Source organism: Quercus lobata, chromosome 2 (assembly GCF_001633185.2).
Source record: "Quercus lobata isolate SW786 chromosome 2, ValleyOak3.0 Primary Assembly, whole genome shotgun sequence".
Classification (NCBI taxonomy): domain Eukaryota; kingdom Viridiplantae; phylum Streptophyta; class Magnoliopsida; order Fagales; family Fagaceae; genus Quercus; species Quercus lobata.
In genome coordinates this window covers 103,679,911-103,698,957 of record NC_044905.1, presented here as the reverse complement: position 1 = coordinate 103,698,957, position 19,047 = coordinate 103,679,911, and the positions used below count along the sequence as shown (strand labels likewise).

Below are 19,047 nucleotides of genomic sequence, written 5' to 3'. Positions count from 1 at the left end.
GTAATCCCGGAGACACCGGGTCTGGAAGCCGTGTTTCCATTTTTCATCTTTTCATGATCGTCATCATCATCCTCCTTCTAATTTTTTTTTATTTAAATATTAATTAACAAAAACACAAAAACAAAAACAAAACAAAACAAAATCCCATATTCATTTCATACACTCTCAAAGACAGTCTCACACACAACACACAAAACACAAACAGTCATTTATTCAAGAAGAGGCGCCAATTAAAACCCACACAAAAAAACAAAACAAACCCTAACACACACAAAAAAAAGACAGACACAGAGAGAGAGTGTGTGTGTTTTTGTCAAAGTAGAACACTGCCATTTCAGAAATTGTTTCTGGGTTTTGTGATTTATGGGTTTTTACTTCTGAAAGTTAATTTCTTATTAGAAAAAGAAAAAAAAAATGTCAGAAATGAGAGTCGGTGATCCAAGCAAGCTCCACTTGAAGAAGAAGGAGCTAACTCAAATCCGAAAAGCAGCTCGTGTTTTACGCGATCCAGACACTACTTCTTCTTGGAAAAAATCCCCTCTCAATTCCTCAAGATCTGTACCATTGTCATTACCACGACCACCAAATGCTGTTTCTACTTCTCCTTTAAACTTGTTACACTCTGATCACTTCCAGTATTCACTAAACCACAATACCAATGGCAAGGACAAGAAGGTCTTTCTCTACAACTGGAAGTCCAACAAATCATCGGCTAAGAATGATGTTGATGATGAAGATGAAGATGAAGATGGGGATGAAGAGAACGATGGGTCTTCTTCCTTTCAGTGGAGTGTTGATGATAGCTTAAGCGATGCCAGGAATGGTGGGGACTCAAAGAGCGATACCCGTTCTTCCATTTTCAGACGCAGAGATGCAAATCTGGTTTCAACTTCAGCCAAAAGGCTCGCCGCCATTAAGAGGAAAAGTAAGAAAACTAATACCCATCTCGATGTTTTAGCTAGATATCAACTTAAAGATGTTAACTTTGGTAGAAATTCAAAAAATTCGATAAAGGGTCATCCTTCTATGGCATTAAGCCAAGATGACTCAGTTGAGCAATCTGATGATACTGAATACAGTAATTCAGAAGATTTGAGGCCGATTTCCGGGGCTTCCCCTTTGCTTTTGAAGCTTAAGAGTAGGAATTGGCCTCACTCCTCGGCTAAGTTCTTGAGAAGTAGTTTAAGAGAGGATAACTCTTCATATTCGTATAGTACACCTGCATTGTCGACTAGTTCTTTTAATAGGTATCGTAATCGAAACCCGAGTACTGTTGGGTCTTGGGATGGCACCACAACATCAATGAATGATGGGGATGACGAGGTGGATGATCATTTGGATTTGCCAGGTCGCCAGGGGTGTGGGATTCCTTGTTATTGGTCAAAGAGAACACCGAGACATCGTGGTGGTGATTGTGGTAGTTGTTACTCTCCTTCTCTTTCTGATACTATAAGGAGGAAAGGAAGTAGTATCTTGTGTGGCAGTCAAGCAATGTATCATAGTCGACGTCGATCATCATCACGTTCCAACAAGCGGAGTATTGCTGCGAAAAGTGCCCGGGGTGTTCTCCCATTGCTTTCCGATAGTGGTAATGGCAGAGGAGGCTCATCTATAGGAACTGGGAGGAGTGATGATGAACTCTCTACTAACTTTGGGGAGCTTGATTTGGAGGCTTTGAGTAGATTGGATGGAAGGAGGTGGTCGTCCAGCTGTAGGAGTCAAGAAGGATTAGAGATTGTGCCTCTTAATGAGGAAGGGGAAGAGGAAGGCACACCAGAAAATATAAAGAGTTTTAGTCAGAAGTACAAACCCAGGTTCTTTGATGAATTGATAGGGCAGAATATTGTGGTTAAGTCACTTATAAATGCAATTACGAGGGGTCGGATTGCCCCTGTTTATCTTTTTCAAGGTCCCCGTGGGACTGGAAAAACATCAACAGCCAGGATTTTTGCTTCTGCCTTGAATTGTCTGGCTCCTGATGAAACTAAACCATGCGGCTACTGTAGTCAATGCACCGATTTCATCTCTGGCAAGAGTAGGGATCTATTGGAAGTTGATGGAACCAATAAGAAAGGGATTGATAGAGTTAGGTACCTATTGAAGAAACTATTGGTGAGGCCCCCCTTAAACTTCTCAGGATACAAGGTATTTGTTATTGATGAGTGTCACCTGTTATCCTCTAAGACATGGCTGGCATTTCTCAAATTTCTTGAGGACCCACCACAGCGAGTTGTGTTCATACTAATAACAACTGATCTTGACAATGTACCCCGTACTGTACAATCGCGGTGTCAGAAGTACCTTTTTAACAAATTTAAAGATGGTGATATTGTAGCCAGGTTGCAAAACATTTCTACCAATGAGAACCTGGATGTTGAATCAGATGCTTTGGATTTGATTGCTTTGAATGCAGATGGTTCACTTCGAGATGCAGAAACTATGTTAGAACAGTTGAGTTTGCTGGGGAAAAGAATTACTACATCTCTCGTTAATGAACTTGTGAGTTTGCTTTGCCAATGCTTCCTTGACATGGCCTTGAAGTCTTTTTTAATTTATTTTTTTAACTTAAAAAAAAAAAAAACATTTATTTCAATTTTATGACTGGAAGATCAAATTGTATATGTTAGAAAATTTAGTTGGGCGAATGCTTTTGTTTTATATTATTCTTTAATTATGTAATCAAATGGTTCAGACCTATAATTTAGCGTGTACAATCTTCCACAGGTGGGAGTTGTTTCAGATGAAAAATTACTGGAACTTTTGGAGTTAGCTATGTCATCAGACACTGCAGAAACAGTGAAAAGAGCCAGAGAGTTGATGGACTCTGGGGTTGATCCAATGGTTTTGATGTCTCAACTGGCCAGTCTCATTATGGATATCATTGCTGGAACTTACAGTGCCGTTGATACCACATGTAGTGATTCAATCCTTGGTACACGAAGCTGTGAGTATCATTCCCTTCACTCTGGTGCCTGTAGTGCACTTCATTCTTCATCACAAGTTTTGGTAGAGTTAATAGGAGGCAATGTCATAAACAACAGGATAACATCAAATTTATGGTATTGATTGGAAATACCCTTGATTTAAGCAAATGTTTGAAGAACAAGTATAAACTTATATGGTGTACTGTAAAGCACAATGGAAAAAATAATCTATATTTGATAATAATCCTTTGTTTTTTGTTTTCTTAAAAAGCACGAATAAATATTTGACAGATCTAATATTGTTGGTAGATTTGGCCAATGAGCTTTGGCTCAAATAGCATTCTGCAATTGAACCCAACATTTACTGGGATCTTACGTAATTGACTTGGTGGCTTGGGATTCACTTTTTAAAATTCACCGGTGTACACCACTTTTTTTTTCTCCTTAGATAACGTTTAAGTGATATCCATTGCGCCCCCCTCCCCCCCCCCAAAAAAAAAAAAAAAAAAAACAAAAATATGTTGCTGCCTCTTGTGACTGGCTGACTGTCATTTTAAATAAACTTTTTAAGCAATTGAAAATCTCATGATTTTATCTTTTGATAATCATTGCAATTGATGGTTGCATTTTATGCTTCAGTGACTGAAGCAGAATTGGAGAGATTAAAGCATGCTTTGAAGCTTCTTTCAGAGGCCGAGAAACAGCTAAGGGTTTCAAGTGAACGCTCAACATGGTTCACAGCAACTCTATTACAGCTTGGTTCACTGCCTTCTCCAGACTTTGCTCACTCAGGTAGCAGCCGGAGGCAGAGCTGTAAGACAACTGAGGATGACCGATCTAGTGCTTCAAGAGAAGTTACTGCATCCAAGCAGAAGTCAGGTGCTCAATATATGCCACGAAAACCAGCTTCTCCTGCATCCTTGCACAAAGCAGTAAGTGGCAGTCCCAACCATCTGGCCGAACTATTATCACGGATTGATGTTTTCAGTTCCAATTCCAAGCCATCACAAAGCCAGTCCGTTGATGCTGGAGCCTCAGCTTCCTCATGTGATGATGTTATGGTTGGAAATATAATCTTTAGATGCATTGACTCAGAAAAGTTGGATGATGTCTGGGCACGTTGTATTGAGAGGTGCCACTCAAAGACACTGAGGCAGCTGCTTGATGCTCATGGAAGGCTTGTATCTATATCTGAAGTTGAAGGTAAGCTCATAAATTTTACTCTCTCGTTTTATCTTTCTAACTGTAAAATTCTATATAAGTGCTTAAAAATCTGCTCAACTTATTATTAGGTTCAAGTTGCTTGCTGCTGATCCTGGTGAGGATTGGGGCTGGGAATCAAATAATAGTAAAAGTCAGCTATGGCATCAATGTATTAGTCCAATAACTAATTATTTAAACTGATGTTTATTTTAATTCCAGCTGGTGTAGTGATAGATTACACTGATGTTTATTTTGATTCCAGCTGATGTAGTGATGGATTCGCACACTAAATTAGCTGTGTATGGTGTTACTCTTTTCCTACTTGCTAGAGCAAGTTTCATGTAACTACTGAATGATTTGTGTTCTGAAAGTCTGATATGAAAAAACATGAATTCTTGTAGTTGCTGTTAAGTGTGATTGTTAGCTGATATGGACACTGATGTTACTTAAGCCATAGTTGTGCTTACAGTCTGAATTATATTATATCACTTACCAAAAGAAAAGAATATTATATCATTCATTGTATTGGAAACAGAAACAAACTTTTGACCTTCATATATTGCATTACATGGTTTGAAATTGTGGAGCATCCAACAATGATGATGTGAAGCAAATTAATCAAATTATCTTATGGGACAGTTGTTTAAATTTCTAATGAAAATTTTCAAACTGATTAGAAAGAGGTCTCATATCTGATTTATTCATCCAGATTTCTTTAACTCTTACGATAAAATTCTATATTCTACTATTTTAATTTATGATGCTATACAGATCAATCATTCGTATGTACTTTCGGATCCAAAACCCAACATCCCCCCCACATCCCCCCGCTTTTTTCTCAGTAATATCAGGCTGTGCTTGGGGTGGTAGAGCTTTAAGAAAATAAAGTTTCTTCTAAGCATAACATTGGACTAGTTTTCTTGAACCAATTGCTGATTGGCTTAGTTTTTCAACAAGTACAAGAGTTTAATTGGATCAATTTGTTTTAAAAGTTGATCTCATAGATGCCCTTTATGATGGGAGACCACGCTAGTGCTCTCTCGCTCTCCCCCTTTTGTTCTTTATTCTTATATGGTTCTGCATGCAGGTGTTCTCATTGCTTATATCGCATTTAGAGATGGAGGTATTAAATCTAGAGCAGAAAGGTTTTTGAGCAGTATCACAAATGCGATGGAAATGGTTCTGAAATGCAATGTTGAAGTTAGAATTATCCTTTTGCCAGATAATGAGGCTTCCATAAATGGTGTAAAGCTGCTTGAGTTACCAGAAGGTCTGAAGAAGGCAGAAACAGCTCTAGCAATTGACTGGGAAAGGAAGGTAGTTCACACAAATGCAATGAATGGTTTTTCTAATCATTCTCCATTGCTGGATGGAACCAATCAATCCACCTCTGGTTCATCAGAGTTACAGGCTAATGGCAACAGTCAAACCAGTGGTGTGAGAGAGAGGAAACAGGAGATTCCAATGCAGAGAATAGAATCCATTATTCGTGAGCAAAGGCTAGAGACTGCCTGGTTACAGGCTGCAGAGAAAGGCACACCGGGAGCATTGAATCGTTTGAAACCTGAGAAGAATCAGGTTCTGCCTCAAGAAGATGGCATATATTCTCAAGATCAAATGGACATTAATTCAACTGTGCTCTCCTCTCAGCACCGGGAAGATGAAGATGAATTAAATCGTGAACTCAAAGTTTTGAATATTAACAATGAAATGGTCCTCCAGAAGAAAGAAAATGGTAGAAGGATTGATCATTTTCCCATGTCCCCAAGCTTATTGCATAATAACAGCTTAGCAAGCAATTCCAGTAGAGATAACCTGTGAGTCTCTCTCTCTCTCTCTCTCTCTCTCAGTATATATAAATTTTTTTTCTTCATAACTTTCTTTGCATTTCACTTGATTGAAAACATAAAATTGCAGATTATATTGCAACACTAGTTTGTGACCTTATAAGATGCATTTTGAAATTTAAAATCACAATCCAGAATTCGCTTAACCTGTCAAACTTTGGAGAGGAGATTCAAGAATTTCTCATCATTGACAAATTTTGGGTTCCTTTTGATCAACAATAATGAGATGAAAATGCTTGCAAAAGATATTATTTGGATGCTGATACAAATATAATTCCATTACTGTGCCAAACAACTTTATAAAACTCCATATCAAATTCTATTTTGAAAAATTGTCTAAGGCTTTGATTTTCTGCATGAAATCATTCAAAGGTTTCATACAAAGTATTGATCTTTTAAAAGGAATTACAGGTCAGGCTTCTCTGCTTCTTGATGTTAATTCTGAATGAATAGAACTTATTAGTCAATATATAATTGTACTTCATGTTCACTTTCCCTAATGAGATCACTGTTTGAATGGTCTCAAGTCTTGGGTCAGAGAGTTTCAATCTAATACTGATTTAGTTGACACTCTCTCATTTGTATTTCTTTAGGGCTATTTCATGTTTTCACCAAGTGTAGATGAGATGGTTCCTTTTCTTCAATAAAAATGATTAGTTTTCCAGGGAAAAAAAATGGTTTGAATGATAGTGTTTAAACTGACAAGTCCTAATTCTCTGAACAAGGTCATCTTGTTAAATAGTATATCTTAGTTTGATGTTTAACTCAGCCCCCTAGGAAACTCCTCTCGAAGCAAAGTTCACTGCTGTCCATGTAACATTCTGCAGGATCTTCTGTCCCACTGGTCTTATATCTGTCCTATTAACACCCATGCTCATTCCTGCTGTTTTTTCAGGGGATATGAATCAGCATCTGGACCTAGAGGTTGTAGTGGACTTTTCTGTTGGAATGAGACCAAACCTCACAAGAGGGGAATGGTAGGCTGTTTCTTTATCTTCCCCCTTTTGTTTTTATATTTTTATGTAGGGGAACTTGTTTAACCTTGAAGAAACGTTTTGTCACTTTGTAAACAGGTTAAAGGTAACCTTGTTCGACCACACAAAGGTGGACGATTTTCATTGTTTGGAAATTGCAGGAGGCCAAAGAAAACAGAGAGCAGATCTAGAACGATAAATGGGAGAATTTTGTAGTTTGGAGTTTCAGATCCAATGTTTATTTTCATTACATTTTTTTTTTTGTATTTATTTTTACACTTGAGAGCCATTCTTCAAGGGTGTGAGCGAGAAGGAAACATGCGATGTAAAGGTTTTGTGGTTGGCTTCTGCATTTTTCAGCTCCATCCAGATTGTATGCAATTAATAAAGGAGGACAGTGGATGCTTAAATTATCTCTCTTGTTTTGCTTTTCAGTCGTTCCAGTTGCAGATGGTTAAGATACGGTTGATTCTTTTTCTATTCTTCCTTTATTTCTAGTTTTGATCAAACAGTAATAGGGGGATACAAAAGGATGTATACTGCTCCCCTAATCTCAAATTCTGATGGTAAGAATGGTGGACGTCATTTAAAGTTGGGAGTATCACTTTGAATCCAATAGTAATTGACCTCTTGTTGAATAAGAGGATTTTGGTCTATAATTAATATTTTTGGACATAGCCTAGGGAGAATGGTAACATGCATTCATGTACTAAGTACACATGCAAGTTCACTATTTCTATTTTACTTCTGAACGGAAATGTGCCACGGTTGTGGTTGTTGCAGGTGGTAATCTGAAAGCTGTTTTTGATTCACTCATCTTCGTCTTTCACAGTTCACTTAGCAAAGAGTTCTGCTTTTGTCTTATTTTCTAAAAACCGAAGCATAATATTTATTGTTGCAACACTTATATTGAGCCACATCAACCTAATATATGGGTCCCTTTTGGTTCACTTCAGTCCATGTCCATTCGATCCACTTTGGTGATGTTTTGAGATGAGAGATTTATGTATAAAAAGGAGTTGTTTTATTAACAATTATGTTAAATTCTTTCTTTCTTTTTTTTTTTCTGAGAGTTTCAACCTAGCATTATTGTGCTCTGTTGATCCAGATTTGGCATCAATTTTCCTGTCTGAGACATTATTCACACCAAATAAAAAAACCCTAAATCGAAATTAATTTTTCTTTTGGAATTTACTTTTTTGGGAAAGTTATAGAGAGAGAAAGAGAGAGCAGAGCATGTGAGTTAGAGAGAGAGAAGAAAAAAGTTTTTTTTTTTTATGCTTTTTACTGTTCTACTACTATTGGAGTCGTCTACATCTACTGATTCTCCTTAATATGATATAGATCATTGGTGCTTTGAGACTTGAGAGTTGGCATCGAACTTACAACTATACCCTTTCTCTGCTTGGGTTTTTTAATTCCGGATTTTATATATGTTCAGTTGAGTAATTCTTAGGTACACCTAAAAGTCTAAAACATGGTGAATGGTGATCTTTCCTCTTACAATCACGGTGGAGTCCACTCACTAAATTCATAGTGAAATTCATTATAAATGTGAGAGGAGGGAACACCATTTCATTATGCTCTGAGACTACTTAAGTATTTTTCGTTCTGGTTTATGGGTTTTGTGCAAATTTTTCGAATGACATTAGTTCTTATTATGTGCAATGAACATGTCTCATTTAACGTAACCAACTAAATAAGTCAGGTTTAGTGCATATGACAAAGCATCTGTCATCAAGCCTTTGAACATGTTTGAAGCAAAACATTTTTCATGAAAATGTGGGATTGACTTTTTTTGTTTTTATAGTAACTAAAATTATGCAATTGACTCTCTCTTATTAACACTTCCACCACTTTTTATTGGATGTAAAATGATTATATGAACACACATGTCATGGTGCAATACCTAGGGTAGATATTGCAACTAATGCAATAGTTCTCAACAACTGAGATTGAGAGTTGAAAAAAACAACTTTCCGTCTCAATCATTAAGTACCTATTTGGATACAGTTGCCAGCGTCTACGTTTTGGCGTTTTCTTTTTTTGAGAAGAGCGTTTCACGTGATTATGCACTGTTTAGTGGGTCTCATGCACTGTTCACGGGACCTACAAACCTCTTTTTTTCAGCAAAATTTTTATTAAAAATGGGTCTCATGGCACTATTCACACATTTAAAAATTATTTTGCTACAGTGTTTTCAATTTTCAGCAAAATAAGCAGTATCCAAACACACCCTAAATAAATAAATTAAAAAAAAAAAAGAGATTTTCTCTTTTTTTTTTTTTTTTTTTTTGGTGTGTGTGTGTGAGAGAGAGAAATGGTGTAATTGCACCTAATGCAATACCTAGAGCATTGTAGGTATTGTACCGGATTCTAATCTTATATCATGAAGTTGTTGTCGGGACTAGCTCAAAGCAGCTTAAGGTGCTCTATTATTATTATTTTTATTTTTATTTTTAAGATGAATTTTTTAAGTGCTGTTGAATAATTGGTTTAAGCCCCCCCTATTATTATTATTATTTTTTTTTAAAGTTTCAAAATTTGTGGGACACTAATTAGTTTAAGGATGTAAGAAGTCATTTTCATAGCACAGGGTTGTGTATGATAATGACCCCCGTAGGGGATCTCTTTATATTTGACCCCAAAAAAAAAAAAGAATTATGAAATTTATTTCTTATTAAAATTTTCTATATCAATGCATGTGATCGATGCTTAAAATTTTTCTTCTTCTTTCATGACAAATTATTTAAGAAATAGCTGCAATTAACCTCCCACAAAATTTCCCAGTATAGCATCTGATTATATGTTTTAGCTTATTAAAGCCTATGGAAGCTGATGTGTGCAAGTTCCACAAGCAGAGGGGTGGAACTCAAAATAAATAAACAGAGGGGTGGACTTCTCATGACCCTAACAAACCCTTATTCGTTCTACTTTTGATTTGTAGGCTTTACTCTTCATTGCCATTTGCTAATTGGAACCCCAAAAGCGTCTCTTTGATATCCTGAATGTAATGCCAAGAATATGCCTTTTATTTTCCATAACTAATGATAGATGCGGAACCAACCAGGGTTGGTTTTCTTTATAAATTATAAAAAAAAAAAATTAATAATAAAAAAATTGTTGGTTTCGGTTGCTTTTGGTTGAATCTTCAGTCACCCAACTTGGCACAACGTCCAGTGCTATACTTGATTCATACAGCATGGCCTTATTCAAGAGAACAAATGAGCATGTCAAAAGGGCATATAATGCCTGAAATAACTTAGCTGCTTGGACAGTAGGATATTAGTCAAGCACATTCAATGAACAGCATCACCAGGATAACCACAAGTATGAGAGGGTTTGCGGTATTAGGAATTACTCTATTGTTTGAGGAGAGAACCGCAACAGAGAAGACAGAGCTTGCATCTTTAACAAGTACACAAAACGCTTACGTTAAGATGCATGAAGAAAATGCAAACAGGATTACAAACCACCACCACAGACAGCATACACTATGATGCACAACTGAAGAATAACAATAAATATTTTCATAACATATTTGTCTTGAAACCCCCACTACAAAATCCCTTAAAACTGGCCTCTTGACGATTTTGACAATCACAACAGCACTTTCAACTCAAGTCCAGCTCAACTAATCTCCTAAGCAGTCACTAAAATGTAAATACTTATACAACATATCGGTAGGTGACATATCGGCCAGCAGTTTCACTTGGCCGGATTATCTTCACAACTTGTCCACGCTTCAGCCCAAAATATCTGGCAATTGGATCAGTCACTTGAATACGAGGCAGCTGCATTCCAATCACCCAAAACGTAATCAATAAAATATCAAAATTTGATGGTATTTGTAACAAACATGCAAAATGACATGCATTCAGAAGGGGCCGAAATCCCAATCTTGCGGGACGGTAGAAAAAATTTACATGATCTACACAGATATCCCAGTAATGAAAAAAAAAGGGAAGAAGAGATTGCACATTCAAATTCGCTCATGATCATGTGATTGAAAAGGACGCCTTCATTAGAGAAAAAAAAATTGAAAAAGATATGTTAACATTAGAGCAAAACATTTGGATAATTACAAAGTTGTCCAAGGTAACATAAAGAGGGCACTCTCACTTATCAAAAAAAAAAAAACATAAAGAGGGCACTCTCATAGTAGCCTCATTGTCTGATTATGTAACTCTGAAATATTGTGGCGGTTTTGTGTAATTGCAATTAGTTTACAATTTATTTATTTATTTAGGAAACAGTAATACTTATTAGAACACTCAAACACGAAAGTAGTATATAGAGTTTTTAAAACAGTAATACTTATTAGAACACACGAACAACAATTAGTTTACAACTTAGTTTGACTTATTACATTCAATTCTTAGATTGCACTTTGGAAAACTGAAAACCCCAAGAATTTGTCCACTGACATAGATCATATCCAGTGATACCAGACAGTAAAGCACACTGTAAATAATGGATAACCTGAGCCCAGCTGATTTGTTCGGACCCTAGAGAACAGCACTACACTCAAAATCACTAGGATAAATTTTCCTCAGCTCTGCTCATTGGCTCTCTTATGAACCTAGTCCTTCGAAGCTTTACCTTATTTCAACCTCAAATTTTTATTTTATTTTTTGTAGGAAGGGATTTCATTAACCAAACAAACAAAAACAAAAGTAAGAGTTTGCCACAGCAAGGTGATCACAGTAAAAATTAGGACTGTTGAAGGACATTAACAAAGCCACATCATCCAAGGATACACACTAATAGCAAAAGTCTTTCTGCTAAACACAGCAACATTTGGCCAAAGTTTTAGCATATTTAGAGACCAATCTATAATCATGGAGCAGACTAACAAGTTTCATGTTGTCTAGCACAAAAATGATGCTCTAATGATTGATTTTGCGTAATAATAATCATTTCTTAAAACCAATATTTATGTGTGTGCACCTAAATAGTTAATTTTTGGCATGTTAAGGCATATTTTCTGTAGTATAAGCTTCCGGTCTCAGCAAAAAATCTCATAGATTCTAACAAAAGTTTAACCGCTATCAGTTTCCAAATATTTGCAACTGAAATGTTAACCTACACTGACCTGTGTTTCTTTTACGGTGTATCTCTCCAGCAAAGTTTTCTTCTCCTCAGTTGTAAGCACCTGATGCTCGGGAACAAGAACATGCTCTTTAATGTTTACCATCAGCTCTGCCTCCTGTATGAATGGATATAAGTAAGAATTTAAGAAGAAAAAAAAAAAAACTTATTTACACAAAGCTGCATTTGAATATGTTCCACAAATATCAAGCAAATTGAATGTGACCAATAACACCTCACACACAGACATAAAAGAAATGGTTCGTGTATCACAAAGATGTCCCAACATACTTATAAAAAAAAGTCCCAAGATGATTACTTTGTCACTTTTAGAGTAAAATCTCTTCAAATTGATGATAAAGATGATAAATCAGTTTAAAAGGAAAGAAAAAATCACTACAAAAATTTCTTTGGGAACATCTTTGACCAAAGTTCTTCAACCATCAAGTTGCAAGAATGGGTAACTGGTTGAATAAACATTCTAGCTCAGTAAACCATCAAAACCACCACTAAGAAGACAAACTTTCAAGTTCACTCAAATAGCTAAACCATCAGACCCACCAAGAACCTTGGGAGATGTGCATACTAAGCAGGCCATTGCAACAGCCCTGTTGTATACAATACTAAGATTCCTTGCGTAAGAAAATAATGGATAAGCTAGACAATAGACATGATTTAAGAACCACAACTTTGTTCTTACAACATTATGAAATCACTTTCACCTGGAAAACCTCCAAGTGGAACTTTGAAGATATCTCACTTATACAGGTCCTCGCAAAGGGAGTTAAATTTTGTTGAACAACCAAGATTGCTCTGAAAACATTCTCCGACTTCATGCGATTGGTGTAAGTCTTCATTGTCTTAACACCAACCTTTGGTTCCTCAGGGAAGAAAACATAGATCTGGTATACAAGGAACAAACAGTAAGAAAATCAACAAAAGAATGCATAGAAGTATACACAGGTACCATGCGTCATACATTCTGATCATATATATCAAAACATATAACCGCTTTTTTTTCTTTTTGAATCCTAGATGTCTCTGTTGGAAACATGAGGAAGTGCCAACCAGTTGAGCTACAAGGCTCTTGACAGAAAAAATAAAGAAACTATGCACATAGAACAGTTATAACATATGAATTGATCTAGCTCCACTTTCCCTGATCCCAAAAGAATCATAGAATTAGTGACATCAATGACAATAAAAATGTAAATGCTAAAAGCACATACGAGGAAACTCTGCACAGGGAAGTAGTAAATTATACTGGAAGCAAGAAAAACTCAAAACGTAGGCAAGCAACATCAATCAAAGCTTGGTCCGAAAATTTTAGGGGTTAGCTAGGATTCTCAACAGGCTAATCAGGGTCAGCCACATTTGTTCTTTTCCATCATTCTATTCTACCCAAAAGCATACTCTATGTCACCCTCTTAATTAACATGTCCCATTTTGATTGAAATTGGATAGTATAAATTTGTCAATAGGTTCATATTATTGATGATATAAACAGTCTATTCGAAGTAAAAGTTCATGGAATCGTGAAGAGGTAAAACATTTAGGGTTCAAAGATATAATTTAGGGTTTCTAAGTTGGTTTTTTTTTGCCGTCGAGTTGAGTATCAAAAATTAGAATAGAATTGAATATAGAGAAAGAGAAAGAGAAAGATTGATGGGGAAACGAACCTGATCAGAGGAATCCGTTCGCTTGGTTTTGTTGATGACAAGGTCTTCCCTTTTCATGCTCTCACCGTATTTCCTTCTGAACTGATCTTTGGTCATGTCAACCTCAAAGTCTGCAACCAAATAACCCCGATCCTTAAGTATTTGCATCACCGTTTTTCGGATCCTAAACAGCCTGTTTGTTTCATCCTCCGACAGCACCATTGCAAAGCACACCACAACTTTTCTCTTTGAAACAAAAATAAGAAAAGGGTTTTGACGACCAAAGGGTGTTGAGAATATAAAAAATTATGGGTGGTTCAAAAGCTTCGGTTTTATATATATATATATAGATTAATTGGCTTACTATACTGTATACTGCTGTTGAGAGGCGAGAAAGAGACGTTCTGTTCTGTTCTGTAGGAAACTGAAATAAAATTGAGGATTCTCTTATTTATAATATGTGAAAAGTAAAAACGTAGTCGTTTTATGCTTCTTTTCTTTTTTTTAACAGCCCAGTGAAGTGAAACGGCGCCGTTTCATTGTCTTCTTTTGTTTTGTTTTGTTTTGTTTTGTTTTTTAACACCCAGTGAAACCAGGACTCTTACGTTTCACTATCTTCTTTTATTTTTTAACAACCTAGTGAAGTGAAACTAACAAGGAATCTATCAATATATATATATATAAGAATCGGTTTGTGGGTCGGTTTTGAAAATACTGACGTCGGAAGGATCACCTAGTTCCGCTCGCTGGCATCTGCTCCTTCGGTCGGTACCCTAAACCCTAAAACCCCAGAACCCCCAAAATTGAAAAATGCTCATCATCCTCTTATCCAAAGCCTTCAAACCCAAAACCCCAATTCCCAAAACCCTTCAACCCCTACTCTCAATCTCAAATGTCACTCCCACAAGGCCCATGTCTCAATCCACCTCCATCCCCAAAAAGCTTCAACGTGTACGTGACCATGGCTACGACAACTACATGGAAGTCGAGAAGAAAACCCGCAAAGTCCTGAAATTTCAGGACCTCATTCTCTCCCAACTCAACCACACGCTCCCAATCTCTCGCCTCGACCTCCTCTCTCGCCGCCTCGGCTTCAAACAACACCAAGCCGCCTCTTTCGTCCTCAAGTTCCCTCACGTTTTCGAGATTTACGAGCACCCGGTTCAGAGAATCCTCTACATTCGACTCACCCGGAGAGCCATTCTGCAAATTCAGCAGGAAAAGCAAGCTCTCATTGCTCAAATCCCCGACGCCGTGACCCGCCTCCGGAAGCTCATAATGATGTCCAACACGGGTCGATTGCGCCTTGAACATGTGAGGATTGCTAGGAAAGAGTTGGGTTTGCCTGATGATTTCGAGTACTCGGTAATTCTCAAGTACCCCCACTATTTTCGATTATTTGATGCTAAAGAAACTAGGAATAAGTACATTGAGATTGTTGAGAGAGACGAGAGTTTAGCTGTGTGTGCTATAGAGAGAGCTAGGGAGAAAGAGTATAGAGAGAAAGGTGTTGATGCTGAGGATATAAGGTTTTCATTTATTGTGAATTTTCCACCCGGGTTTAAGATTGGTAAGTATTATAGGATTGCTGTGTGGAAATGGCAACGTGTTCCGTATTGGTCGCCTTATGAGGATGTTTCGGGGTATGATTTGAGGTCTTTAGAGGCGCAGAAGCGTATGGAGAAGAGGGCGGTGGCAACAATTCATGAGTTGTTGTCGTTGACAGTGGAGAAGAAGATTACATTGGAGAGGATTGCTCATTTTAGGATGGCGATGAATTTGCCGAAGAGGTTGAAGGAGTTTCTTCTTCAGCATCAGGGGATATTTTATATTTCTACAAGGGGGAATCTAGGGAAGCTGCATACGGTTTTTCTTAGGGAGGCATATAAGAGGGGTGAGTTGGTTGAGCCAAATGATTTGTATATGGCGAGGAGGCAGTTGGCCGACTTGGTGTTGTTGAGTCCAAGGAAGGCAAAGGTGGATAGAGAATTAGTTAATTATAGAAGAGATAGAGAAGATGATGAAATGGTACAAGTTAGAAGTTTGTTTGTGGAGAATGGTTCTCAAAGTTTTGCAGTTGGGGACAATGTTAAAAAAGATAGGGAAGGGGAGGATGATTTGGACTCAGATATCGTTTCTGACGCTGGCTCTGATTATAGTGATGAGGATGATGATTGCCTTGAAACATTGGATGCAGAGGATGTCCAAGTAACTGAGTGACTTAAATAAAGCTTGTGGCTTAATGATTATTTTGCATTTTGTTAGTTGTAGTCAATTGCTATTTCAAGGCATCATGGTCCTTTAGAGGGCGGAATTGTTGAGAACTTTCTTCTAACCTTCAGTATCATTGAGCTAGCTGTTTTATGCTTTTGCTAATGATAAATTGCTGCATAACAGAGAGAGAATCATCATTTTGAAAAATGAATGGGTTATGTTCACGGGCAAAGAAGCACCACCACTTGAAAATCTATGCTTTGGAGGATAACATTTGACCCAAATGGCTTTCCTGGCCTCTCCTCTGATTGAAAGTGTATTTTAGATTTGGAGGGGAGTTTAATTTGAAATGTGGTGTAAGAAAATATAAGCGATCTGGTCATTGACATATCTTGTCAGCTGTATCAATCTGGAAAATTATTGTTTCAAGTAGTTGCTCATGCAGTCATGTAAGTTTATTCAAGTGATCATCCTTCTTATCCAGATTCCTCACATTCTGATTTGGGAAGTTGTGCTAAAATGAGACTGCAGTACATTAGATTCTGCCTTCAAATGTGTACACTTGGTCAAATAATTCACAGAAATCTGCAAAAACAGATGTTATATTTGATTTGATTGTCTTAATGATGTAAATTTTACACTTTGAAAGTAAGCTAAAGTGGGTTTGAAATCTTACTCTCCTTTGAATGTATATTTTACCTCACTCCAATAAAGTTAAAGAATTTAGTCCTACAGATTACAATTGTTATGGCTGTGACTTCCTTATAGAAAGATTTTTCTTGAGTTGAAAATTCGTTCTTTTCTGTTTTCATACTTTTCTGTTTCCTTTTGGCTTTATTTTGTCTCCTATCGTACATATGGAGGCGTGTGCATACACTTATATGCATACATTTATATACTCACACGGATGTATATTAATGTGTGTTTCTGTTTATATTTGTTGAGAAGCAAACTAGTAATTAAAGTTTCTAATTGCTTGTGTGTTGGCAGTCTTAACTGACCACACCTGTGACCCGACTGATAACGACTGATCTTGACAATGTACCGCATATTGTACAATCGCAGTGTCAGAAGTACCTTTTTAACAAATTTAAAGCTGGTGATATTGTAGACAGATTGCAAAACATTTCTACCAATGAGAACCTGGATGTTGAATCAGATGCTTTGGATTTGATTGCTTTGAATGCAGATGGTTCACTTCGAGATGCAGAAACCATGTTAGAACAGTTGAGTTTGCTGGGGAAAAGAATTACTACGTCTCTCGTTAATGAACTTGTGAGTTTGCTTTGCCAATGCTTCCTTGACATGGCCTTGAAGTCTTTTTATTTTATTTTTTAACTTAAAAAAAAAAAAAAACATTTATTTCAATTTAATGACTAGAAGATCAAATTGTATATGTTAGAAAATTTAGTTGGGTGAATGCTTTTGTTTTATATTATTCTTTAATTGTGTAATCGAATGGTAGAAGGATTGATCATTTTCCCATGTCCCCAAGTTTATTGCATAATAACATCTTAGCAAGCAATTCCAGTAGAGATAACCTGTGAGTCTCTCTCTCTCTCTCTCTCTCGATATATATATAAATTTTTTTTCTTCATAACTTTCTTTGCATTTCACTTGATTGAAAACATAAAATTGCAGATTATATTGCAACACTGGTTTGTGACCTTATAAGATGCATTTTGAAATTTAAAATCACAATCCAGAATTCACATAACCTATCAAACTTTGGAGAGGAGATTCAAGAATTTCTCATCATTGACAAATTTTGGGTTCCTTTTGATCAACAATAATGAGATGTAAATGCTTGCAAAAGATATTATTTGGATGCTGATACAAATATAATTCCATTACTGTGCCAAGCAACTTTATAAAACTCCATATCAAATATTCTATTTTGGAAAATTGTCTAAGGCTTTGATTCTCTGCATGAAATCATTCAAAGGTTTCATACAAAGTATTGATCTTTTAAAAGGAATTACAGGTCAGGCTTCTCTGCTTCTTGATGTTAATTCTGAATGAATAGAACTTATTAGTCAATATATAATTGTACTTCTTGTTCACTTTCCCTAATGAGATCACTGTTTGAATGGTCTCAAGTCTTGGGCCACAGAGAGTTTCAATCTAATACTGATTTAGTTGACGCTCTCTTTTGTATTTCTTTAGGGCTGTTTCATGTTTTCACCAAGTGTAGATGAGATGGTTCCTTCTCTTCAATAAAAATGATTAGTTTTCCAGGGAAAAAAAATGGTTTGAATGTTAGTTTTTAAACTGATAAGCCCTAATTCTCTTAACAAGGTCATCTTGTTAAGTGGTATATCTTAGTTTGATGTTTAACTCAGCCCCCTAGGTAACTCCTTGCAAAGCAAAGTTCACTGCTGTCCATGTAACATTCTGCAGGATCTTCTGTCCCACTGGTCTTATATCTGTCCTATTAACACCCATGCTCATTTCTGCTGTTTTTTCAGGGGATATGAATCAGCATCAGGACCTAGAGGTTGTAGTGGATTTTTCTGTTGGAATGAGACCAAACCTCACAAGAGGGGAATGGTAGGCTGTTTCTTTTTTATCTTCCCCCTTTTGTTTTTATATTTTTATGTAGGGAAACTTGTTTAACCTTGAAGAAACCTTTTGTCACTTTGTAAACAGGTTAAAGGGAACCTTGTTCGACCACACAAAGGTGGACGATTTTCATTGTTTGGAAATTGCAGGAGGCCAAAGAAAACAGAGAGCAGATCTAGAACGATAAATGGGAGAATTTTGTAGTTTGGAGTTTCAGATCCAATGTTTATTTTCGTTACATTTTTTTTTTTTTTTGTATTTATTTTTACACTTGAGAGCCATTCTTCAAGGGTGTGAGCGAGAAGGAAACATGCTATGTAAAGGTTTTGTGGTTGGCTTCTGCATTTTTCAGCTCCATCCAGATTGTATGCAATTAATAAAGGAGGACAGTGGATGCTTAAATTATCTCTCTTGTTTTGCTTTTCAGTCGTTCCAGTTGCAGATGGTTAAGATACGGTTGATTCTTTTTCTATTCTTCCTTTATTTCTAGTTTTGATCAAACAGTAATAGGGGGATACAAAAGGATGTATACTGCTCCCCTAATCTCAAATTCTGATGGTAAGAATGGTGGACG

At 36.6% G+C, this 19,047-nt stretch overlaps 3 protein-coding genes across 5 annotated transcripts; 2 read left to right on the top strand and 1 right to left on the bottom strand.

The window, feature by feature from the left end:
* Nucleotides 1–156: 156 nt before the first annotated feature.
* On the top strand, nucleotides 157–18,878 carry LOC115977667 (protein STICHEL). 3 transcript variants are annotated; one of them, XM_031099680.1, is made up of 7 exons: nucleotides 157–2,499; nucleotides 2,725–2,944; nucleotides 3,564–4,127; nucleotides 5,215–5,862; nucleotides 17,373–17,454; nucleotides 18,380–18,461; nucleotides 18,561–18,878. In XM_031099680.1, exons 1-7 carry the CDS (start codon nucleotides 415–417, stop codon nucleotides 18,675–18,677), a joined length of 3,798 nt encoding a protein of 1,265 aa, XP_030955540.1. In that variant the 5' UTR covers nucleotides 157–414; the 3' UTR covers nucleotides 18,678–18,878. The 3 variants fall into 3 exon arrangements, with proteins under 3 accessions (XP_030955540.1, XP_030955542.1, XP_030955541.1); XM_031099682.1 differs by lacking the exons at nucleotides 17,373–17,454; nucleotides 18,380–18,461; nucleotides 18,561–18,878 and adding exons at nucleotides 6,870–6,951; nucleotides 7,048–7,361 and having other exon boundaries at nucleotides 5,215–5,944; XM_031099681.1 differs by lacking the exon at nucleotides 17,373–17,454 and having other exon boundaries at nucleotides 158–2,499; nucleotides 5,215–5,944.
* LOC115977669 (DNA-directed RNA polymerases II and IV subunit 5A) lies at nucleotides 10,358–14,089 on the bottom strand. Its single transcript, XM_031099684.1, has 5 exons — nucleotides 14,053–14,089; nucleotides 13,719–14,002; nucleotides 12,762–12,941; nucleotides 12,044–12,157; nucleotides 10,358–10,742 (listed from the first exon to the last, which is right to left on the bottom strand). Exons 2-5 carry the CDS (start codon nucleotides 13,917–13,919, stop codon nucleotides 10,617–10,619), a joined length of 621 nt encoding a protein of 206 aa, XP_030955544.1. The 5' UTR covers nucleotides 13,920–14,002; nucleotides 14,053–14,089; the 3' UTR covers nucleotides 10,358–10,616.
* LOC115977668 (protein ROOT PRIMORDIUM DEFECTIVE 1-like) lies at nucleotides 14,394–16,645 on the top strand. Its single transcript, XM_031099683.1, has one exon. It carries the CDS (start codon nucleotides 14,508–14,510, stop codon nucleotides 15,915–15,917), a length of 1,410 nt encoding a protein of 469 aa, XP_030955543.1. The 5' UTR covers nucleotides 14,394–14,507; the 3' UTR covers nucleotides 15,918–16,645.
* Nucleotides 18,879–19,047: the final 169 nt, after the last annotated feature.

Excerpts from the sequence above, each read along its gene's own strand:
- LOC115977667 (XM_031099680.1), top strand. The coding sequence starts at position 415 with ATGTCAGAAATGAGAGTCGGTGATCCAAGCAAGCTCCACTTGAAGAAG. Across the intron at positions 2,500-2,724 it reads CATCTCTCGTTAATGAACTT|GTGGGAGTTGTTTCAGATGA; the intron begins GTGAGTTTGCTT and ends AATCTTCCACAG. Across the intron at positions 5,863-17,372 it reads CCTCCAGAAGAAAGAAAATG|GTAGAAGGATTGATCATTTT; the intron begins GTAGAAGGATTG and ends TGTAATCGAATG.
- LOC115977669 (XM_031099684.1), bottom strand. The coding sequence starts at position 13,919 with ATGGTGCTGTCGGAGGATGAAACAAACAGGCTGTTTAGGATCCGAAAA. Across the intron at positions 12,158-12,761 it reads TCCACTTGGAGGTTTTCCAG|GAGGCAGAGCTGATGGTAAA; the intron begins GTGAAAGTGATT and ends CCATTCATACAG. Across the intron at positions 10,743-12,043 it reads ACACCGTAAAAGAAACACAG|CTGCCTCGTATTCAAGTGAC; the intron begins GTCAGTGTAGGT and ends ATTGGAATGCAG.
- LOC115977668 (XM_031099683.1), top strand. The coding sequence starts at position 14,508 with ATGCTCATCATCCTCTTATCCAAAGCCTTCAAACCCAAAACCCCAATT.